Genomic DNA, 20,066 nt, shown 5'->3' with positions numbered 1-20,066 from the left:
ATTTTTGAGGCTGCTACTCCTATCACAGGCCCTGAATGCCAGGGCCTTGAGGGTAGAATGGTTTCAAAGGAGAGACCCAGGAAGCCCACGGGATCTTGGGGCTTGCTGCCCAGCAGCACCTCAAGTTTCTGCTCCATGCATTCAAGTGCAGTGCTCCTTGGCCACCCAAGGAGCTGTGGCTCAAGGGGGCCCAGGTGCGGCTAGGGCTGCCACTCTAGACAGCACAAGTGGTAAACCGTGGCAGCATCTGCACAGTGCCAACTCTGCAGGTGCACAGAGTAGAAGAGTTGTGGAGACATGGCTACCTCCACCTAGATTTCCAAGGATGACTCAGGACCCAAGCAGAGAACTGCCACAGGGGTGTGACCACCACAGACAGTCCCCACAAGGCCAATGACTAATGGAGCTGTGAAAGCAGGGCCACCCCTAAGATGCAAGAACTGTAGAGTCACCAGCATACAACGCCAGCCTGGGAGAGCCACAGCTGTGGTGTGGGCTGCGCCCAACAAAGCTCTGGGAGTGGTGTTGCCCAGAGCCTTAGGGATCCAACCCGCATCCCAGTGTGTCTGGAAGACAGGACCTGGAATCAAACAAGATTATTCTCAAGCCTCAAGATTTAATGTTGTTTGCCTTGTTGGGTTTTGGACTTACTTGGGAGCAGCTACCTCTTTCTTCTTTCCTAATTCTTCCTTTTGAAAGGAGAATATCCATCCTATGACTGTCCCACTACTGTATTTTAGAAGTACATAACAGCCTTTGACTTCACAGGCTCACAGCTGGAGGAGGAATTTGCCTCAGGATGAATCACACCTTTGATTCTCACCCACATATGATTTAGATGATATTTAGATGAGATTTTGGACTTCAGACTTTTGAGTTGATGCTGGAACTAGTTAAAAGACTTTTGGGGCTCTTAGGATGGAATGAATGTATTTTGTATATGAGAAGGACATGAATTTTGGAAGGCCAGGGGCAGAATACTATGGTTTAAATGTATATGTCCCTTCAAAATTCATATGTTGAAACTTAATTTCCAAAATAATAGTATTAAGAGATTGGGCCTTTAGGAGGTTGTCTTAGTCCATTTTCTGCTGTTTTGACAGAATACCACAGCCTGGGCAATTTATAAAAGAAAAGAGATTTATTTGGCTCATGTTCCTGGAGGCTGGGAAGTCCAAAAATATAGAGCTGGTATCTGGTGAGGGCTTCATGCTACATTATCCCATAGTGGAAGGGCAGAAGGCATCACATGGTGAGTTAGAACACAAGACAAAGAGAAACTGGGGGCCAAACTTAACCTATCAGGAGATGACAGCCTTAATCCATTCATGAGGGCTGAGCCTTTATGGCCTAATCATCTTTTAAAGGCTCCACTTCTTAATACTGTTACAATGGCAGTTAAATTTCCAATACATGAACTTTGGGGTACATATTCAAACCATAGCAGAGGTGATTAGGTCATGAGGGCTCCTCCCTCCTGAATAGAATTAAGGCCCTTATAAAAGAGGCTTCACACAGTGTTCATCTCTTTTCACCCTTCTGCCTTCCACTATGTGAGGACACAGTAAAAAGCACCATCTTAGAAGAAGAAAGCAGCCCTCACCAGACCCAGAAACTATCCATTCCTTGATCTTGGACTTCTCAGCCTTCAGGACTATGAGAAATAAATTTATGCTTTTTATAAATTACCCAGCTTCAGGTGTTTTGTTATAGGAGCACAAATGGACTAAGCATCACGTCTGGATCACCCACTTGGTATGTTCCAACACTGCACCCTCCTAGGGGTCAAGCAACACGTTACTTACTCCCTCATGCGTTTCAGCTTGGTCCCAGCCACCACACTGTTGAAAACTGTTGGTCCTGGAGACATGTCTGTGGCTGCACTGGTGATGGTCCTTGTGTCTGAAAATCAATGCACAGCCCTTACTGACTTCATCAGCACTCCTGCAACTTCCAGGCAACATCCAAGGGCAATCAGAAAACAGAAGCTAATCCACGTTTGCCACATGGTAATGCTACATTAATTAGAGATGAATTCAATTATAACATGTACATTAAGAAGATTTATTCCAAATGACGAGATTATTTACAGTTTTAATATGTACAAGGAATTTCAGGACCAAGCCTCTCTCAAAAAGGATTGTTTAAAAATAACACCATTATTTAAAAGATGAGCTGTTTATATCAGAAAACTCAGGGGGAAGTGTATCTACAGAAAAGCAAATGCTCTTAGGGGGATTTTGGCCATTCTCTTTCAGCAGGTGGGAATATGTGTTTAAATGACTAGGAATTTTTCTAATAAGCTTAGTTTTCCCTTTGTCTTAATCTCATACCTGAGCATTAGCTTTTTTGCAATGGAAAGCAGAATGCTGTCCAGGAGTCATATCTGCAGCTTTAAGCCCCAGTAGAATGGAGCTGAAGGCCAAATTTGGGTTCAGAAGGTAAAGAGTTGGTAATGAAAGCTGTGGTGTTATGAAATCTGCTGAGAGAGCTACATTTTTTACTGAAATACCCTGGAGGTCTTTATAAAACGTGTTGAAACTGAAGGGAAAGAAATAGTTTGTTAACTGAAACAACACTGGTTCCCATTAAGAAGCTAAAATTGGCCCATCAGCAAGAGGTCAGGGTAATCCATAGAGCTGGATTTACAATTTGGCCCTTGTGCCTTTTCCTCCCTGTGCATTTCCTTGGATCTCCCAGAAGGTACCTCAAACCCATCAGTAAAAAACTTTGCCCACTCTAATATTTACTTATAAATTATATCCATCTATTTGCTATGTGAGACAGAAGGCACTCATGCTGTGAAATTCCTGGTCTTTCCTCAATGGATCTCATATAACATGTTACTGTCTGACTTAGGGACCATCCAGAGAAGCGAGGTCCAATTCCCATTTTACATATTATTAAAGTTTTATTTCTTATATTTTTAAATATGAAAAAGAAAATGCAAATTCTAATATATTTCATTTCTTCTGCACTACCCCTTAGGGCGTGCATCCCACTTTGAACTTCTTGCTCTTATAGATAACATTGAGATGAATATTCTCCTGCTTAACTCTTTGCAAAAATTTCTTATCTCTCCTCAGGTTAGATCCCTAGTACTGCGGTTCCTGGATGGACAGGTACAAACTTTGTAAAGGGCCCATTACAAATAAACAACCTGCCCTTTCTAGTACATCACAGTTGTGCCTCCATGTTAAAGACACAAGTACCAGTGACTGGCTGCTCCCCTTTCTCTCCTGGAGATGACCCCTTCCACAGCTGCAGAGAAAACCTGCCTCGGCCCTCACTGCCACTGGACACCAGCCTTATGTCAGCTCCCACCCTCCCCCCTTCCCACCGGCATTGGCCAGGACAGACCTTCCTCAGGGAAGGCTTGAGGACTGGGCAGGAGGAAGGCTCAGGGGTTCAATTCATATTCATGCTGGTTGCTTTTTACAATCATTTTGCCCAGAACCTGAAAAGTTACTAAAACAACCACCACCACACTATGCCACGTAACCCACTTGCCACCTCAAAAATCAGTTCTGCTGAGAACAAAAGGTAGGTGCTCCTTTCCCATCTTTTCCAGAGAGAGCTGGCAAGTCCCAAAGGCTTATTCAAATAAAGGTCAAAGCAATTTCCAGGAGAGCTGCAATTTATTTTAAGCTGGCCACCATTCCCCTCAATAAGGCTCTCAGCATTGCCAGGAAAGATGCTAAGTCTTAAGCCCAAGGGTAGAAAACAGGGCAAATATAATTTCAAGCAACAGGGTTGGCAAATCTTGGTGCTCAGAGCAATTCTTTTTTCAGTGTTTCTTACTGGCCAGCATTTTTTTCCTTCTCCATCCCACCTTCCAACATGAATAGCAGTTCCTTTATGTAAAAAAAAATAAAAAACAATCATGATAAAAACGATTGGGACTAGAATCATAGACATCATCTAATAGGTCATTGAATCCCAGAGTGTGTTTTAATCCATGGCTTCTCAATGGAGTTTCTGCTTTAGTAGGTCTAGGTAGGGCCTGAGATTCTGCATTTCTAATAAGTTTCCAGGTGATACCAATGCTGCTGGTCTTGGGACCACACTTTGAGCAGCAAGGGTCTACACAGGCCAGCTATATAATTTGTGAGGCCCAGTGCTAAATGACAGTGCAGGAACCCTGTTTAAGAAACAAGAGAAAAGCCGTTTTCTTCTGCAGTCTCTCTCTGGACCTGTCATGGTGTTTTTTATTGTGTATTTAATGTCATTTTCCCTCTAGAATTAGGATAGATACTCTCAAGGGGAGTGCCAGACACTCATGAGGGCCTGGGGTGTCCTACTTGACCTTGACCTTTCCCCACCATGCCCAGGCCTCCACTGGGGATGGAGGGGGGCAGTGGTCACAGGGTGGGGGTTGAGGATGGGTGGCGGAGGACCCGTATCAAGGAGGTGGCTGGAGGCAAGACAACACACGAGCAAGGCTTTAAGCCCCGGGCATGTGTTCCCTTGTCCCATCAGATTTCACTTATAAAACACAAATTCAAAGATAAAATTTCCTTAAACCACAAGTATAGGGCTCCCTCCTGAACCTGGGCCCCGTGTCACCACACTGATTACATGCCCATGAAGACCTGGTTCCAGAGCTGTACTTTCTTAAAGGTTTTGTTCAAAAATAGATGAATCCTTAATCCCCATGTTGATTTTTTTAAATTTAATTTTCCCTTTATTAAAATACTAGCAAACCAAATCTACCAACATAAAAAAGGATTATATATCTTTTCCTCTAAGATCAGGAATGAAATAAGAACTTCTCTTGCCATTTTTATTTAACATTGTACTAGAGATTATAACCAGGGAAATTAGGCAAAAAAAAAAGAAATAAAAAGGAATCCATATTGAAAAGGAAGAAGTAAAATTATCTCTATTTGCAGACATTATGATTTTATATATAGAAAATCCTAAAATAGGCCTATTCAGATTTTGTATTTCTTCTTGAGTCAGTTTCAGTAATTTGTTTCTTTCTAGAAATTTGTCCATTTCATCTGTTATCTGATTTGCTGGTATACTATTGTTCATAGACACCCTTATAATCCTTTTATATCTTTAAGATTAGTAAAATGTCCCCTCTTTCATTCCTGACTTATTAATTTGAAGCTTCTCTCTTATTTTCTTGATGAACAGAGCTAAAGTTTGTTGATCTTTTCAAAGAATCAATTTTTTGTTCAATTGATGTCTTCTATTGTTTTTCTATTCTTTATTTCATTTATTTCCACTCAAGTCTTTATTATTTCCTCCCTTCTCCTTGCTTGGGGTTTAATTTGCTCATCTTTTTCTAGTTCCTTAAAGCATATATTTTATATGCTCAATGAGTGGGAGTTAAAATCAAAGGCAATATAAATAGTAGCTGTGATCATTAACCCATAAAAAGCTTGAAGCCAACTGAAAAAGACAGGATATCGTATCTATACAGATAATCTTCAGAAATACTACTGAGTGCATATACATAAGATACTATGCTATGTATGGGGCATACAAAGAGGTATAATGAGGTCTCTGGAAAAGCATTAGCCTTCAAGTTAGGGGACCACAGTTATTGTTTTAGTTCTGCTCTCAGGCCACCTCCCCAGGCCTCAGTTTTCTCATTTTATATTTAAGTGGTTTCATTAGGCTGAGGGCCTTTGCTCAGTTCTAACATTCTGTGATCTGGTACGAGGCATAGATCGGGGGCATAGAGCTTCCTTGGGAAGACAGTATCTACACTAACAAACATAAAGAGCAATCAAGGGGACAAATGCTTAAGAAACAAATGGAGCAACAATAAATGTTACAAGCATTATATAATGTCAGGCAAAATCATCCTGAAGTCTCTTTTCTCACCTGTGAAATAGAGAATGATGAGGATTATAATACTTGACACTACCCCCATGGGGATGTTTTGACAATGAGATGAAAACAAAATGATATGAAGAGGCATTAAGCAACTAGAAGCAGTGTTTCTTAAGAGTGCAAAGTACAGCTCATAACAATAATATCGTCAGGATTCCTTCCACTTCTATGGTCTGTCACCAGCACAGCTACTTTCCTTGAAGGAGTGACAGCTTGATGATTCTGACACTTAACCAGCAGAGAGAGATTCTTCTCTCATTTCTTCCAAAATTTCCTTTTACTCATTTCAGTTGATGGATGAATGACCTTAATCATAAAACAAAACCCTGTGTTTGCCCTCCCTGCTAAACATCCTGTCATGTGGTGATAAAGAGCTGATGCAGGGACTGCAGGGGTGGATATTTTGGCAAACACGATCTCACTTAAGCACCTGGGACATTGCTTACTCAGGAATCCTTGCTGACACTGTTCTTGGTGCACTGCATGTTCAGAATGCTTCTCACCGACTCTCCTTTAGCCCTCTCCTCTTGCTCTCCATTTCTTAAGGAATAGTCAGGAAATAGCAGCCTCTAGACAGACACAACTCTTTGCCCAATTATTTCCTGAGGCCAGAGGTCAGCAAACTTTTTTTCTGTAAAGGGACAGGTAGTAAATATTTTAGACTTTATAGATCATACAATTTCTGTCACAACTACTTAACTCTGCTGCAGTAACATGAAACAGCCAAAGGAAATAGGTAAATGAATGAGCACAGCTGTGTTCCCGTAAAATTTTATTTACAAAAACAGGCAGTGAGCTGGATTTGGCCTGTACGCCATAGCTTGCTGACCACTGGCTTAAATGATGGAGAATCATCATGATTCCTAGCTGGAGGTGACCATGGAACTCCTCCAGGTGAGGAGACTTTTTTTACAGGTGGAGAGATTGAAGCCAAAAGAGACCGTATGACCTGCCCAAGGTCACAGAGCTAGAAGGGGAAGGGACAGAGCCAGGACTAGAACTGTGATTTCCTGACTCCCAAATGAGTGCTCTTTTTAATCCCCCACAGAAGTGCCACATTCAAATGGGGGTTTTCATGTACTGATTTTAAAAAATCTGGAGATCACCAGACAAAACACCTCCTCAAAAATGTTGAAATTTAGAGAGATTACTACATCTGCTATCTCATTTCAAACCCTCTGGGTTTAGCTAAGGCTCATCAGGCCTGCATCACTGCTCAACTTCTCCCTCTGCCTCATCCTGAATCCTTCCCCTTCCATCCACAGGGGTCAATCCCAAGGGCATTCCTGCATAAATGTCCTGCCCACTCAACTCTGTGTCAGAGACTGCTTCCTAGAAAACCCAGCCCCAAAAACATGGCTTCTGGGGTTAAAGGGAATAGGGTTGGGGGCATGGAGATGGTAGTCTTGATTCCTCCACCAAGTTGAGTATTTGAGAAGAGCAATAATAGAAATGACTATGTGACCATTCCTACCACTTCATGTTCTCATCTCCAGCTCACAGTATTGTTTCAGAGAATTGTTTTTATTGGTACAGGGCAGAAACCACCACTTAAGGAAGTTGTTGTCAACCTGTAGCAGCATCTGTGTCAAAGCCAAACCACATCAGGAGGCTGGAGAAGAAAAGCGAACAGGAGGAAAGGGAGGAAGATGGTCCAGGAGAGAACAACCTCAAATGCTTTCTAGCAGGAAGGGAGCTGGGGTATATTGGGGTGAGTAAGTAAGCTGGCTTAGAGGGCCTGGGGGTTTGAGTACCGATTCTGGGATGTTCAGTAAGTTACAAAACTGTGACTCAGTTTCTTCGTTCATATAAAAAAAATCTACCGTCTAATGTTCGAGTAAAGCTTAAATGCAATGATATGTATAAAGGTGCATTATTACTCACCATCAAATTGGTGTTAACTGATTGACACTTCAGTGCACATATAGTAGTAACATTCATCTGGTGTTGGGCAGATGGGAGTGGGGAGGAGGGGAGGGGTATATAAACACCTAATAGGTGCGGTGCGCACGGTCTGGGGGATGGACACGCTTGAAGCTCTGACTCGGGTGGGGCAAAGGCAATATATGTAACTAAACATTTGTACCCCTATAGTATGCCGAAGTACAAAAAAAAAAAAAAGGGCGCATTAGTGTTGGTAAAGGCCCAGGGCAAATTTATGCTGTCTCCCTCATCCCCATAATGTCCACCACACTGCTTTGCATGGGGCAGCTTCTCAGTAAATCAATAGCACCCCACTGCCGACACTAAAATTTAACAGTTGGAAAAAAGGGGATCAGCTTGAAAAGGTAAAGATCGTACTCAGAGGGGAGATGATAAATACCAGAAGATAGGAAATAAACTGTCTACTTTCACCAAATGGTTATTTCACACTACAAATCGTCAACTGAATTTTATAGAAAATTAAAAACAACAAGAATTCAGGAGTTTGAAAATTTGTTTCCTTTTCAATATACCAGAAGAGCCCTTTAAAAATAGCACATATCAGTAAAAAGAAGAGGAAGTACCTGTTTTGGGGTTGACATACAGCAATTAAATGTGGTACAGGTTAAAAAGAGATTTGTGGAAACCAGACCCTAACTCTTGCATATGTGCTTTCGCCATGGACACAGTAATCAATGTTCTGGGAGCTTAGTTATACTAGTCTGCCAACGTGGAGAATCTTAGCTTTAAAAACAAAACCTGCTTTTCTGTAACAGTAGGTTGGGCTGGCTTCAAGACTGATTAAAATACTCATGGTAAGTGTATCAGTACTTTTCACTCTTTTAGTAGAAAGGATCACGTATCATTTATGTTCACTGCACACAAATTAGAAAACACAGAAAGTGTAAGCCATTCAGAGAAAACTATTATTAACACTTTGGTATTTCCAGATTGTATGTATGTATGTGTATATTTGCATGTGTGTATAAATCAACCATTGTTTTACACACTTCATTAGTTTACAACTCCTTTCATGCCAATGGATATGCAACTACACCATCATTTTAATAAGCTGTAAAGAACTTTTCTTCCAGAATATATTCTAAGCTCCATTGCTAGGTATTTATTTTGAGCCCAGTTTTTCACTATTGTAAACAAGAGCGTTCTTGTATGTTCATCTTTACAATGCTGATTGTTTTCTTTTTTGAGATGGGGTCTTTCTGTATTATCCAGGCTGGTCTTGAACTCCTGGCCTCAGGTGATGCCCCTGCCTCAGTCTCCCGAGTAGCTGGGACTACAGGTGCATGCCACCATGCCTGGCTCTGATTATTTCTTTAAGATAAATTCCCAGACGTAGAATTGCTGGGCCAAAAATATTTTATTCTTTTAGGTTAGGCACAATCTACATGTTGAAAGAAAACCTTTTTCTATGTGGTAAATAACAATTCTCTTTAGTGGGATCATAAATATTCAAAACTGAATATGTGGCAGTTTTGTTAAAAACTTGGTTCAATTTATTAAGATTTATGAAAAATAAGAACTTTCTCCTTAAAGTCTTAGCTGGAAATGAAAGCACTTCCTTCTCTGATTTCCTATCCCAGTGTTTCCCAAAGTGTGGTCCGTGGACCAGCAGCATTAGCAACACCAGAAACTGGTTAGGAATGCATATTCTTGGGCTCCAGCACAAACCTGTTAAATAGGAATCTCTGAAGGTGCGCCCAGTGATGTGGAGATTCTTATGCTTGCTAGAGTTTGAGAACCACTGGCCTAGCCCTTCTATCTGCCCCACCCTTCTGGGAGCGCATTATGTCCTGCCTGGAGTTCCAGCCACGTTGATGGCCACCTGCGCTGTGTGCAGTCAGATGCACCCAGGAGCATTACTGAGCTGCTGCTGGGGCAGAGACGGATGTCTCCATGTCTGTGCTCCTGCCGCCTCTCCTAAGCTGAATGGTGTGGACTTCTGGGTCTCAGCAAGGCAGATCCAGGACCAAGTATTTTGCTTTCCAGGCAGGCAGTCCACGTAGTCCACCACCAGCTGCCACTCTGTGATCCTCTATATGGGTGAGAACACAGGACAGGCTCTCACTTTTTATTCAAGTGTCAATCCTATCCTGACAATTGCTCTGTGAAACACATAGCTCCTTCTATAGTCATCAACACAGAAGATAAATTGAAAAATAATTATCTTTCACAATCTACCCTTAGCTTCTGTGACAGTCAAAAGAGGATATGTTTCCACAAGTCTCTGCAAGAGCCATCTCTCCCTTCCACATCTGTAGGCATTTTTAAAGTTCTACCCTTATAGTAAGTAAGAAAGTTCATTACTAAAGAAAATATTTGTAATTTTTGGCCTTACATTCTCCTTTCCCTTGTTAGGGGGATCTTCTACATTTTGAGACAGAGCCTGGCTCCCACTAAAGCTACAAATGCCAAAGACTAACTTCCAGCCTTCGTGATGCTAGAGTATAGGAACATTAGCCTCTGCTAATGAGACACCTCTTCCCCTGACTTTCTATCAGAAGTTGGTAATAAGGAGCCGTAGAGACCACATGGAGTCCATCCAGACAGGGATGGGGCAGGAACAGCCACAGGCAGGTTCCCAAGGCAGCAATGATGGCCAGTCTAGCAACTGTGCCCAGTGTCCAACATTAGTAGCCCTGAGGACACTCAAGCAGCTCCATGGAGAGGTCCATGTGGAGGGGAACTAAGGCCAGCTGTGTGCATGAGCCACTTGGGAAATGTATCCTCCAGCCCCAGTCAAGCCTTCACGTGACTGTGGCCCTGGCTGATGTCTAACTGCAAACTCCTAAGTGACCCTGAGCTATAACCACACAGCCAAGCCACTCCTGAATTCATGATCCACAGAAACCATGAGAGATAATAAACGATTATTATTGTTTTCAGCCAATAAGTTTTAGGGAAATTTGTAATGCAGCCATAGATAAACAACATAGGTACCCAGCTTTTATAGAAGGTCAGGATAAGTAACAAATACATGAAAAAATATTTGTTTACCTTACAATCAGTTTTGAAATCATAATATTGTTATATGGTCTCTGTAGAAGGTCTGCATTATACTATGTTTTTAGAAATTAATATTAAAAGAAAAACTTTCAACAAATTAATTTTTAATATCTTTTTTAAAAAATTTAAAATTTTGCCTTTATTGACACATAATAATTGTTCATAATTATGGGGCACAGTGTGGTGTTTTGATATATGTATACATTGTACAAAAATCAAATCAGGGAATTTAGGATATCTATCACCTCATATGTTTATCATTTGTGGTGAGAACATTAAAAATTCTTCCTTCTAGCTATTTTAAAATATACAGTACAATACTGCTAACCATAATCACCCTACTGGGCAACAGAATACCCAAACTTATTCATTCTATCTAACTGTAACTCTCTGTACCATTGACCAGTCTTTCCTCATCCTCCTCTCCCCTCTCCCCTCCCCAGCCTCCGGAGACAAGTTAAATTCAACAGGATTTATTTGAGCAAAGAATGATTTGTGAATCAGGCAGCCTTCAGAACCAGAAGAGGTTCAGAGAATTCTAATCTGTAATGCGGGCAGGCAGCATTATAGATATAAAATGGAAGTGAAGTACAGAAACCGCTTGATTGGTTATAGCTGGCTGTTTGGCTTATTTGGACATGGCCTGATACGTTGGCAGCCCAGGGAAGGCTTTACAGAGGAGTGGAAGGTTTGTAATTCCATACTTGTGAGGGCAGGGCAAGGTTACGTTCACTGTAACGTTCTCAGATGCTAACACATAGCATGGCACAGAGTATTTTTTTAACAATCATTTAATGATTGAATAGAAAGACAGTTGCCAAGTGGTCGGGAGAGGGAGATGTTCTCAAGAAAAGATCAAGCAGTGTGAAAGCCCAGAGGTGTGAAATAACTGAGTATATTCATGGAACTATGAAGAAGTTTGATGCTACTGGGATGTAAAGTGTGAGGAAAGGATTGGTGAACCTGGATGTATAGGGATAAGGCCATGGAAAATTTTGTGTGCCAGGTTAGGAGTTTGAGTCTTACACTGTAGGTTAAGATATCACTGGTTTTTAAGCACGATCAGAAAAGGTCACCTTTAGCAAACAAGGAGGATGCTTTGGAAGGAGTGATTTGACATGGAGAACTGGCTATGGGCTATCATTGCACAGACAACAGATGTTAATAGAGTAACTACTCAGGATCATCACTACTCGGTAAGAAAGACAGAAGATAATCTCTGTCTTCATTTTCATCAAACTTTTTAGCAAGGGAAATTGTCTTCATATTTTTCAGTATCTACATTATGAGCCAAGGCAACATATGAAGTTCAACATTTTAAATGTTTGGGAAATTAGCTGTACTTGTAGAGAGAAGTCATCAGTAGAAGGACTCATGTCCTTGATAAACCATATTTATCAAAAGGCTTTGTACATCCAAATTGGATGCTGTTACCGAAGTAATTAGAATTTCACAGATGCTCCAAAACCTCTCTACCCATTAAGATTCCTTTAGTGTGTTGATATGTGTTGATCAGTTTGGCTTTTTGAAAATTTTCAGCCCTCAATTCTTCCATAGAACTTTGGCAATAGCTATTTAATCTCTACTGAACAGTATGACTGATACAGACCAGAGAAGGCATCAGGGCTGCTGCATCACTTAGAAACTTCCTTTGCTTAAGCTCTTCAAACACTAAGCCATTAAATGTAGGGATGGATGAGTGACAGCCATTTAACCTTGCACTATTGTGTTTTCCACCTCAACAGAAAAGAATTTCTCGTAATAATTAGAGCGATTTCAACACAGTGTTTTATCCTTGGTTACTGACACATTGAAACTACTATCATTTGGAGGAGAGGAGAGATATTCTGGATCATTAACCACTTGGATCATTTTCATGTGGATGAACAATACATATTTGCCATTATTTATTCCTTCTGTTTATTTCTATAGAAATTTAAGTTTCTACAACTTCTTTAAAACTCAAAAGAATACAACAGATTCAGAATTAGTGGCAATTTACAGAGAACCTGCTACATGTCTGCTACCTTGCCAGACACTTTCATTTGATAGATGTGTAGCAATGGGGAAGGGGCAGGGGAAAGACTTTGTAATATAAACAAACCCCTATGACAATATTGTGAATTATTCTTATTAGTATACTTTTAGCAAAGAACATTCTGTATATTCCTATTATCTAGAAAAAGGTTCCAGTAATCAAGTCTACATAGCTAAAAGAGAAACTTAGCAATCATTAAGTCATTTAATACTCATGCTCTCTGGTTTCACTGAAGTTAATATAATTCACAGCAGGAATGCTGTACGTTGTACTGGGGGTGTACCCCAGCACACAGCCAACACACACTTACCTGTTCACAGTGTGCATTGTACTCATCACAGTGCCTGTAATTATCCGCCTCCCTCTCTAGACTGGGGACTTACTAAGACGGGGACCTTGTTTTCTTCAACACTCTGTGACATCTAGCTTATTATATAAGCTTTACAAACATTTGTAGGGAAGAAAGAAAGGGAAAAGAAACAGAGGATAAAAATTTTAACTATGGACACTGGCCACATTCTTGGCCATCCCCCATACCCTCATTTCTGGCCTTTTCTGTTCCATTTTAATTTCTTCCCTCCTTTTTTCTCCTAGTTTTGTCTAGAATCATTCAATCTCCTGTTCATGACTGCCCTTGCTTCTTATATCCCATGGGAAATTTTGGGGGGAATTCAGGGCTTTGTAAATGAGGTGCCTCCTTTTAGGACAATTTGTCCTCCACAGAAAAAGCACCTAGTGGGTGTTCCTTGGTATAGTTACAAAGCTTTGCCCTGTTTTGTCCAGTACCCCACATCATGACTGGATCCATGTTTCAAATGAGTCTCCACATCCAACTCCTTATGCAATGTCTTGAACCTGCCAGACCTCCCTAAATGTCTGATGCAAATGCTGAAGATCACGACAGAACACAAGTTCCAAGAAAGCTCATAACTCTTACACACAGTGCCAGATAGCCTATCACATGTTCACAGGGCCACAAAAGCAGAGGGAAAAATCTAGAAAGAAGATTATTTCATTTTAGTTTATAAAGAAGTTCTCTATAATTTTAAGAAATAAAGTTTTTATTTTATACTTTAGTATTATTTTGTTTGAATTATACATTGGGGTGGCTATGCACAATAGTAATTTCAGGGCTTGATCTGGGTGTGATGGCTCACCTGTAATCCTAGCACTTTGGGAGGCCAAGGCCAGAGGATCACTTGAGGCCAGGAGTTCAAGACCAGCTTGAACAACATAGTGAGACCACACCTCTACGACAATTTTTAAAAAAATTAGCCAGGCATGCTGGTGTGTGCCTGTGGTCCCGGCTACTGAGGAGGCCGATGCAGGAGGATTGCTTGGGCCCAGGAGTTTGGCGTTGCAGTGAGCTATGATGACACCACTGCACTGCAACCTGGGCTATATAGAGCAAGCCTGTCTCAAAAAAAAAAAAAAAAAATTCAGGGCTTAAGGACTTTAAAACCATCGTTCTTATGAACCTGGAGCATCAGCATCATGTAGGAAGTTCTTAGAAATACAAATTCTTGGCCACACACCAGACCTGAATTTTAAGCCCTCTAAGTGATTCTGATTCATGCTCAAGCTCTACTATAACCTTGATGCTACAGAGGAGACTAACACACTGAACTCGGAATGTAAAAGGGCATCTTCTAATTCAGGATCTATTGAAGCTGTACAAATGCTAACTCATTTCTCTAGTCCACTCACCTGTGATGTAGGAAACAAAAATTTCACTGCCCCTGTTTTAAATAGATATCAAATTAAATCTGGGGTCAGGGATGGTGTCAAACCACTGCATACAACACTTTCAGGACTGAAAAGTTAAAACTTGCTTGGTCCAAATCACCAGAAAAGACATTGTTGTTCTTTCTTCTCTTGTTAAGAGTTAGGAGTAGCTCTTAAGGACTTTTGTGGAAGACACTTAACATCTTGACATGCTCAACAGGCAACTGGGCATTACCAAAATGCACAGGCTGATGCTGAACATAAAGCCTAGCTCAATTCACAGAGGTTTCATTTTTAAGTGACAAGGCTTACACTCTGACATATTTAAGCTTAAACTGTCCCTGGATCTTGTTAACATGCTGACATATATTAACAACCACGATGATTAATAAGCTCTATTACTGGAGCTGGTGAGTCTCCCAAAAGTGTAATTAGAGCAAAGCAGATACCAGCTACCTGAGCAATCTCAGCCCCTCAGCCCCTATAAGACTATGTGAGGAGATTGTCTTCATGGTTTCTATGCAATGGCAGGGAAGGATTTGGGGTACGGAAAGCAATGAGGGTCCTGCCATGAGTTCTCTCTCCAGACAGGTACTTCAAAAGCATGTGCTCCCATCATTTCAGTGTCTGCAGCCATAATCAAAAGACACCTTCCATGTGAGCAGCAGTGTTAGTGAGACCCCACTGCCCTGGTGGCATAAGAGGTCATCACAGTCATAAGAGGCAGTGGAAGGGTTAAGGGGCTTCCTGTCTTGTACGGTTTTAGGCAGCAAGCGCTTTAGCAGTTCACATGGAGTCAAAACTGGAAGTCCTATGAATCATCCCAGCAGGCGCCAGGATGTAAACAGAGCGGAGATACCCCAAACTGAAAAACATTCACCTTAGATGAACTTATTCCGAATCTTGCAATCAGACAATCTGAAAAGAAACTATTTTCATTTCAGAGTACATGTAGTTTTCTATTTCACAATTTAGCTTTTTTAAAATTTATAAATTTAGATTTAACTATAATCTTCTCAGCAATTAAGGTGTCCAAAAGTCTTAATCCTGCCTTGATAGTAGGCCCAATAAAATAATGGAGTAATTGGGCTCTTTGCTTTCCAGTGCTAACCTCCTTAAAAGTTGACTTCTGAGAATTCGTGTACCTAGTACTTTTTAAAGTCAAACCATACAATGAAAAAAAAAAAAAATCAGGTCCATGCCTCACCTCCAAGTTCCACTTTACAAAGTCACCATATTCAATTCTTTACGTCTTCTTCTTCTTTCTTTCTTTCTTTCTTTATTTTTTGGTATTTACCTTTGTCTACGTCACATGTTTATAAAACTATTTTTTTTTATTTTAGACTATCTATGGACTTCCTACTATGTATGGAAAATGTGAATTTTGTTCTTTCTTTCCTCTCTGTTAAATACACACACACACAAATATTTTCTCACTGTCCATCTTTCCACTATAGTGGAAGATAGATAATTCAATGTTTATATTATTATGACTATGTAAATATTGTATATAACTAAGCCCTTAATGAATGCAGATTATATTTTCTTTCTTTTATAACTTCTTGTTTTTCCAGGAGTTAATAATTGCTTTGAGTTTTTTACTTTGCTTAGTTTTCTGATTGCTTTTCTCTAATTCATTCCTACACTCTCCAAAGGAACTGAAAACTTCTCTCCTTATGGTCAAATCCAAATGGGTTATCCATTAATTCGATTCTTCCATGGGAGATAGTCACTCATTCTCTGGAACTCTCTGACTCATTGCAGTCTAAATGGATTGTTCTGCAGCCCTGTTGCCCAGCTATCATCCAGGGACCATTCTTTACTATCATTCTGGGAAACCCCTTAACTTCTCTCCTATGTTGGATCCCCTATTACCTGAAGTCCATGTCTTCCTCTTTCTTGATTTAATTCTATCTTTAATCCTATCATGATTCATATCCTCTAGAAACTTCCTAAGAAAAGTCATGGAAGGTAGATATTTTTGAGACCTCATTTTTGAGACTGCATGCCTGAAAATGTCTTTATTCCTCTCCCACACTTGACTGGTGGTTTGGGTAGATAAACAATTATAGGTTCAAACTTTATTGTTGTCTAGCTTTCAGGTATTGTTGAAAAATAAGGCACCACTCTTTTCCCTGATACTTTATAAGTGATCTGTTTTATTCTCTCTAGATATTTTTCTTATTTCTTTGATAAATTTCTCTTTTTCAGTTCTTTTTTCCTAGAATTTCTATAGTTAGATGCTGAACCACCTGTACTGATCGTTTTGGTTTCTTTTTATTAATTACATTCTGGAAATTTTCCTCAATTTTATCTTCCAAATAAATCTTCTACTGAATTTTTTATTTCTGCTATTAAAATTATAATTTCAAGAGCTCTTTCTTATTCAGGGTTTATTTTTTATTGTTTGTTTCTCAGAGGTAATATCTTTTAGAATTTTAATAATAATTTTTAAAGTTTTATTTTCTTTCCTACATTATCTGTTTCCTGAGTCCTTTGTTATTATTTCTCTCTTCTTTGTTACATTTCTTCAGATATATTCTGCCACCTGGCTATATGTTTGTATTTAAATGTGAAACATTAAAAGTCAATTTAAGCTCTTCCTGTGGATTCAGGGATTATTGACTGGTAGGGCTCATTCCCACCATTTTTTTTTGGAGAATGTTAATATTCTTAGGATTCTCAGGCTGGTAAATTCTCTCAGAGAGATATCTTCTCAAAAGCCCTTGCTTTTCTGGACCTGAAGGGGGCCCATGCTGTTAGCCAGTGTTTCAGAAGTCAAGTAGGGATAGTGTCTGGGGATTTCATCATTCGATGTGCAGACTTTCAATTCATCCCTCTGTTTTCATCACATCACATCGCCCTGCCCTTTGGTGTCCCTGGTACCCCCAAATCCAGAGCCTCCCTGATTAAGTGTCCCCCCAAATCAAATCTACTGTCTTCTGTCTTGACTGTACAGAGAAATCACTCTATAGTCTGTGCCAGTGGAGGGGAAAGGATTTGCGGTCTCTTCCTTCTTATTCATATTGTCCACTAATTTTTATCTTCACCTATCCTATTTTTATCTTCACCCACGTCCTGCCTTCAGAGGTAATTGAGGCCTCTAAATCCTGGGCCTTTATGAGATTCTGTGGGTTCAGCTGGCTTGCTTCTCCTAGCCTACCACTTACTTTCCCTTCCTTCCCACTTACATCTTAGGCACCTAGCTTTCAGCTTTCTGTTTTCTAAATAAGTTATCACTCATCTATCTGCTTTCTATCTTTTCAAGTTCACTAGAGCTCTCATCTGCTCCCATTTTCTCTTCTGTTCCCTTTTTTTCCTATAGGTTTATATCAACTTTATCCCTTTTTTGTTACTTTGGTAGGGATTCAAACAGAGATAAGTGTGTACTTTTACTTTATGATTCTAATATTCATTTCTAAAAAAAAATCATACATTCTGGAAGAGAATTTAGATATCACTTATCTAATCCAGTGTTATTTATTATTATTTTTTTTTTTTTGCAGTGATATCTGTCTTTTTCAAGACACAATCTTGGGTAGAAATCTAATTTATAAAGCAGATAAGAGTGAAACTATTTTTGTTGAAGCTGGTAAAGGAGCAGAATCTTCATGTAATTTCTCTTAAAAATATTTGGTAAGAGACTCTTCTGCACTAAACACAATGTTAGACTCTGGGAAAATAGAGATGAGCAGCACAAACATAGCTTCTGTCCCCACACTGCTCAGTACACCCCCCTTGCCCAATCCTGGAGATTTCTAAGGAACATAGTTTGAAAATTACTGATGTAATTTAACTGAGGTCCAGAGAGGGATAGTTACTTAGTCATAGGAAAGCCTTTCTGGTCTTCAAGTCCTTACTTAGGAGTTAAATGTACTTTAATAAACGTTACTGATATGCAGTTAAACAGATCACAGGGTGATAGGAGAGAAAAATCAAAGAGTTATGTTATGACTGAGGCTTCCCACATGGAGATGTGGAATAAGCTAGAAAAAGGCTATAAATTGTGCATAGAGCTCCTAATGAAATAGTGAATGTTTGCCCACTTGAAAACTTAATTGTTTATCTTTATTCCTGCCATTCCCTTTGAAGAGATTACTTTTGATTGTGCAGTTAAAATTTTAAAAATAAAAACTCACAATCAAGCTTAAAAGAAAAAAATCTCAGTCCTTTTCATCTAGGACATGTAACAATATTCTGTGTGACAGTTTATCAGCTAGTGCTAGAAGTTATCACTGTTGGGCCTCCCAGATTAAAAAAATAAATAGAAGAATCTAAGAAACAGGGTTTTATCCTTGAAGCACAGCAATACCATTTATTGCAACTGACAATGCTAAAGAAATTTCAGCTTTGTTTTTCAGACCAAATCTTTTCAAATAACTGACTAACCTTCAGAATGATGGTCCTTTCAGCTTGACTGAATGCAATCTGCTTCTATAGGACAAGTGAGGTCAGGAGATTCCTTTTTCAGAGACTGTAAAATCTATTATTTTACACTGCCAGGTTACCATTTGATCACAAAGGACCACCAAATTTCAATTATTTCATCCTTGGAGATTGAGAGTCACTTACAATAATAATAAGCAATTCTTCTTTGAGTTTCCTGGCCATTGGCCAGACACTCAACTTTTGTTGGCCTTGGTTTCCTCATTTGTAAAACTAGGAGGCTAGATTGAAATATCTGTAAGATTCCTTCCAAGCTTTCTACTTCCTGGATATTCCGATAGAGTCAGTTGCTGTCACTATATTTTGGAGTCTAAAGAAACTTACTCACCTAGAGAGGTACAACCCAGAACATTTTCCAAACACCTGGCCAAAGCTTCAATATCACTGTCCTGTCAAAACAAGAGAGAAAAATTTACTTTCCTTATATGCTAAAAGAATACTTAATGACATGGAAAAATGTTCTTGCTACATTTAGGCAAAACAAAACCAAAACCAAAAAATCTGGTTGCAAAATTATTTTACAATATCATCCCATTTTTAATTTATTTTTTATTTTTTTATTTTTTTTATTTCAGCATATTATGGGGGTACAAAAGTTTAGGTTACATATGTTGCCCTTGCCCCCCTCCCCCCCCAAGCAGAGCTTCAAGTGTGTCCATCCCCTAGATGGTGTGCATCGCACTCATTATGTATGTATACACCCATCCCCTCCACCACCCACATCTGCCCAACACCCGATCAATGTTATTCCTAAATGTGCTCTTAGGTGATGATCAGTGAAACCAATTTGATGGTGAGTACATGTGGTGCTTATTTTTCCATTCTTGAGATATTTCACTTAGTAGAATGGGTTCCAGCTCTATCCAGGAAAATACAAGAGGTGCTATATCACCATTGTTTCTTATAGCTGAGTAGTACTCCATGGTATACATATACCACATTTTATTAATCCACTCATATATTGATGGGCACTTGGGTTGTTTCTTCATCTTTGCAATTGTGAATTGTGCTGCTATAAACATTCGGGTGCAGATGTCTTTTTTATAGAATGTCTTTTGTTCTT

General features: G+C 39.7%; 1 protein-coding gene across 7 annotated transcripts in view; it reads right to left on the bottom strand.

Moving 5' to 3' along the window:
* NEK11 (NIMA related kinase 11) overlaps positions 1 to 20,066 on the bottom strand; it is a 237,768-nt gene that overhangs the window by 52,712 nt on the left and 164,990 nt on the right. For 5 of the 7 annotated variants that reach the window (XM_045538613.1, XM_045538625.1, XM_045538629.1 and 2 more), the window contains 2 exons: positions 19,332 to 19,392; positions 1,806 to 1,902 (listed from right to left, as the gene is read on the bottom strand). In XM_045538613.1, coding sequence (XP_045394569.1) covers positions 1,806 to 1,902; positions 19,332 to 19,392 — 158 coding nt within the window. Of the gene's footprint in view, positions 1 to 1,805; positions 1,903 to 9,118; positions 9,824 to 19,331; positions 19,393 to 20,066 lie in introns of those variants that run through there. The other 2 variants (XM_045538643.1, XM_045538634.1) reach the window with 2 other exon arrangements.

The sequence above is a fragment of the Lemur catta genome, chromosome 1 (genome assembly GCF_020740605.2).
Source record: "Lemur catta isolate mLemCat1 chromosome 1, mLemCat1.pri, whole genome shotgun sequence".
Lineage (NCBI taxonomy): Eukaryota > Metazoa > Chordata > Mammalia > Primates > Lemuridae > Lemur > Lemur catta.
Note: the sequence above shows the minus strand (reverse complement) of the source record. Positions and strands in the feature narration are given on the sequence as shown.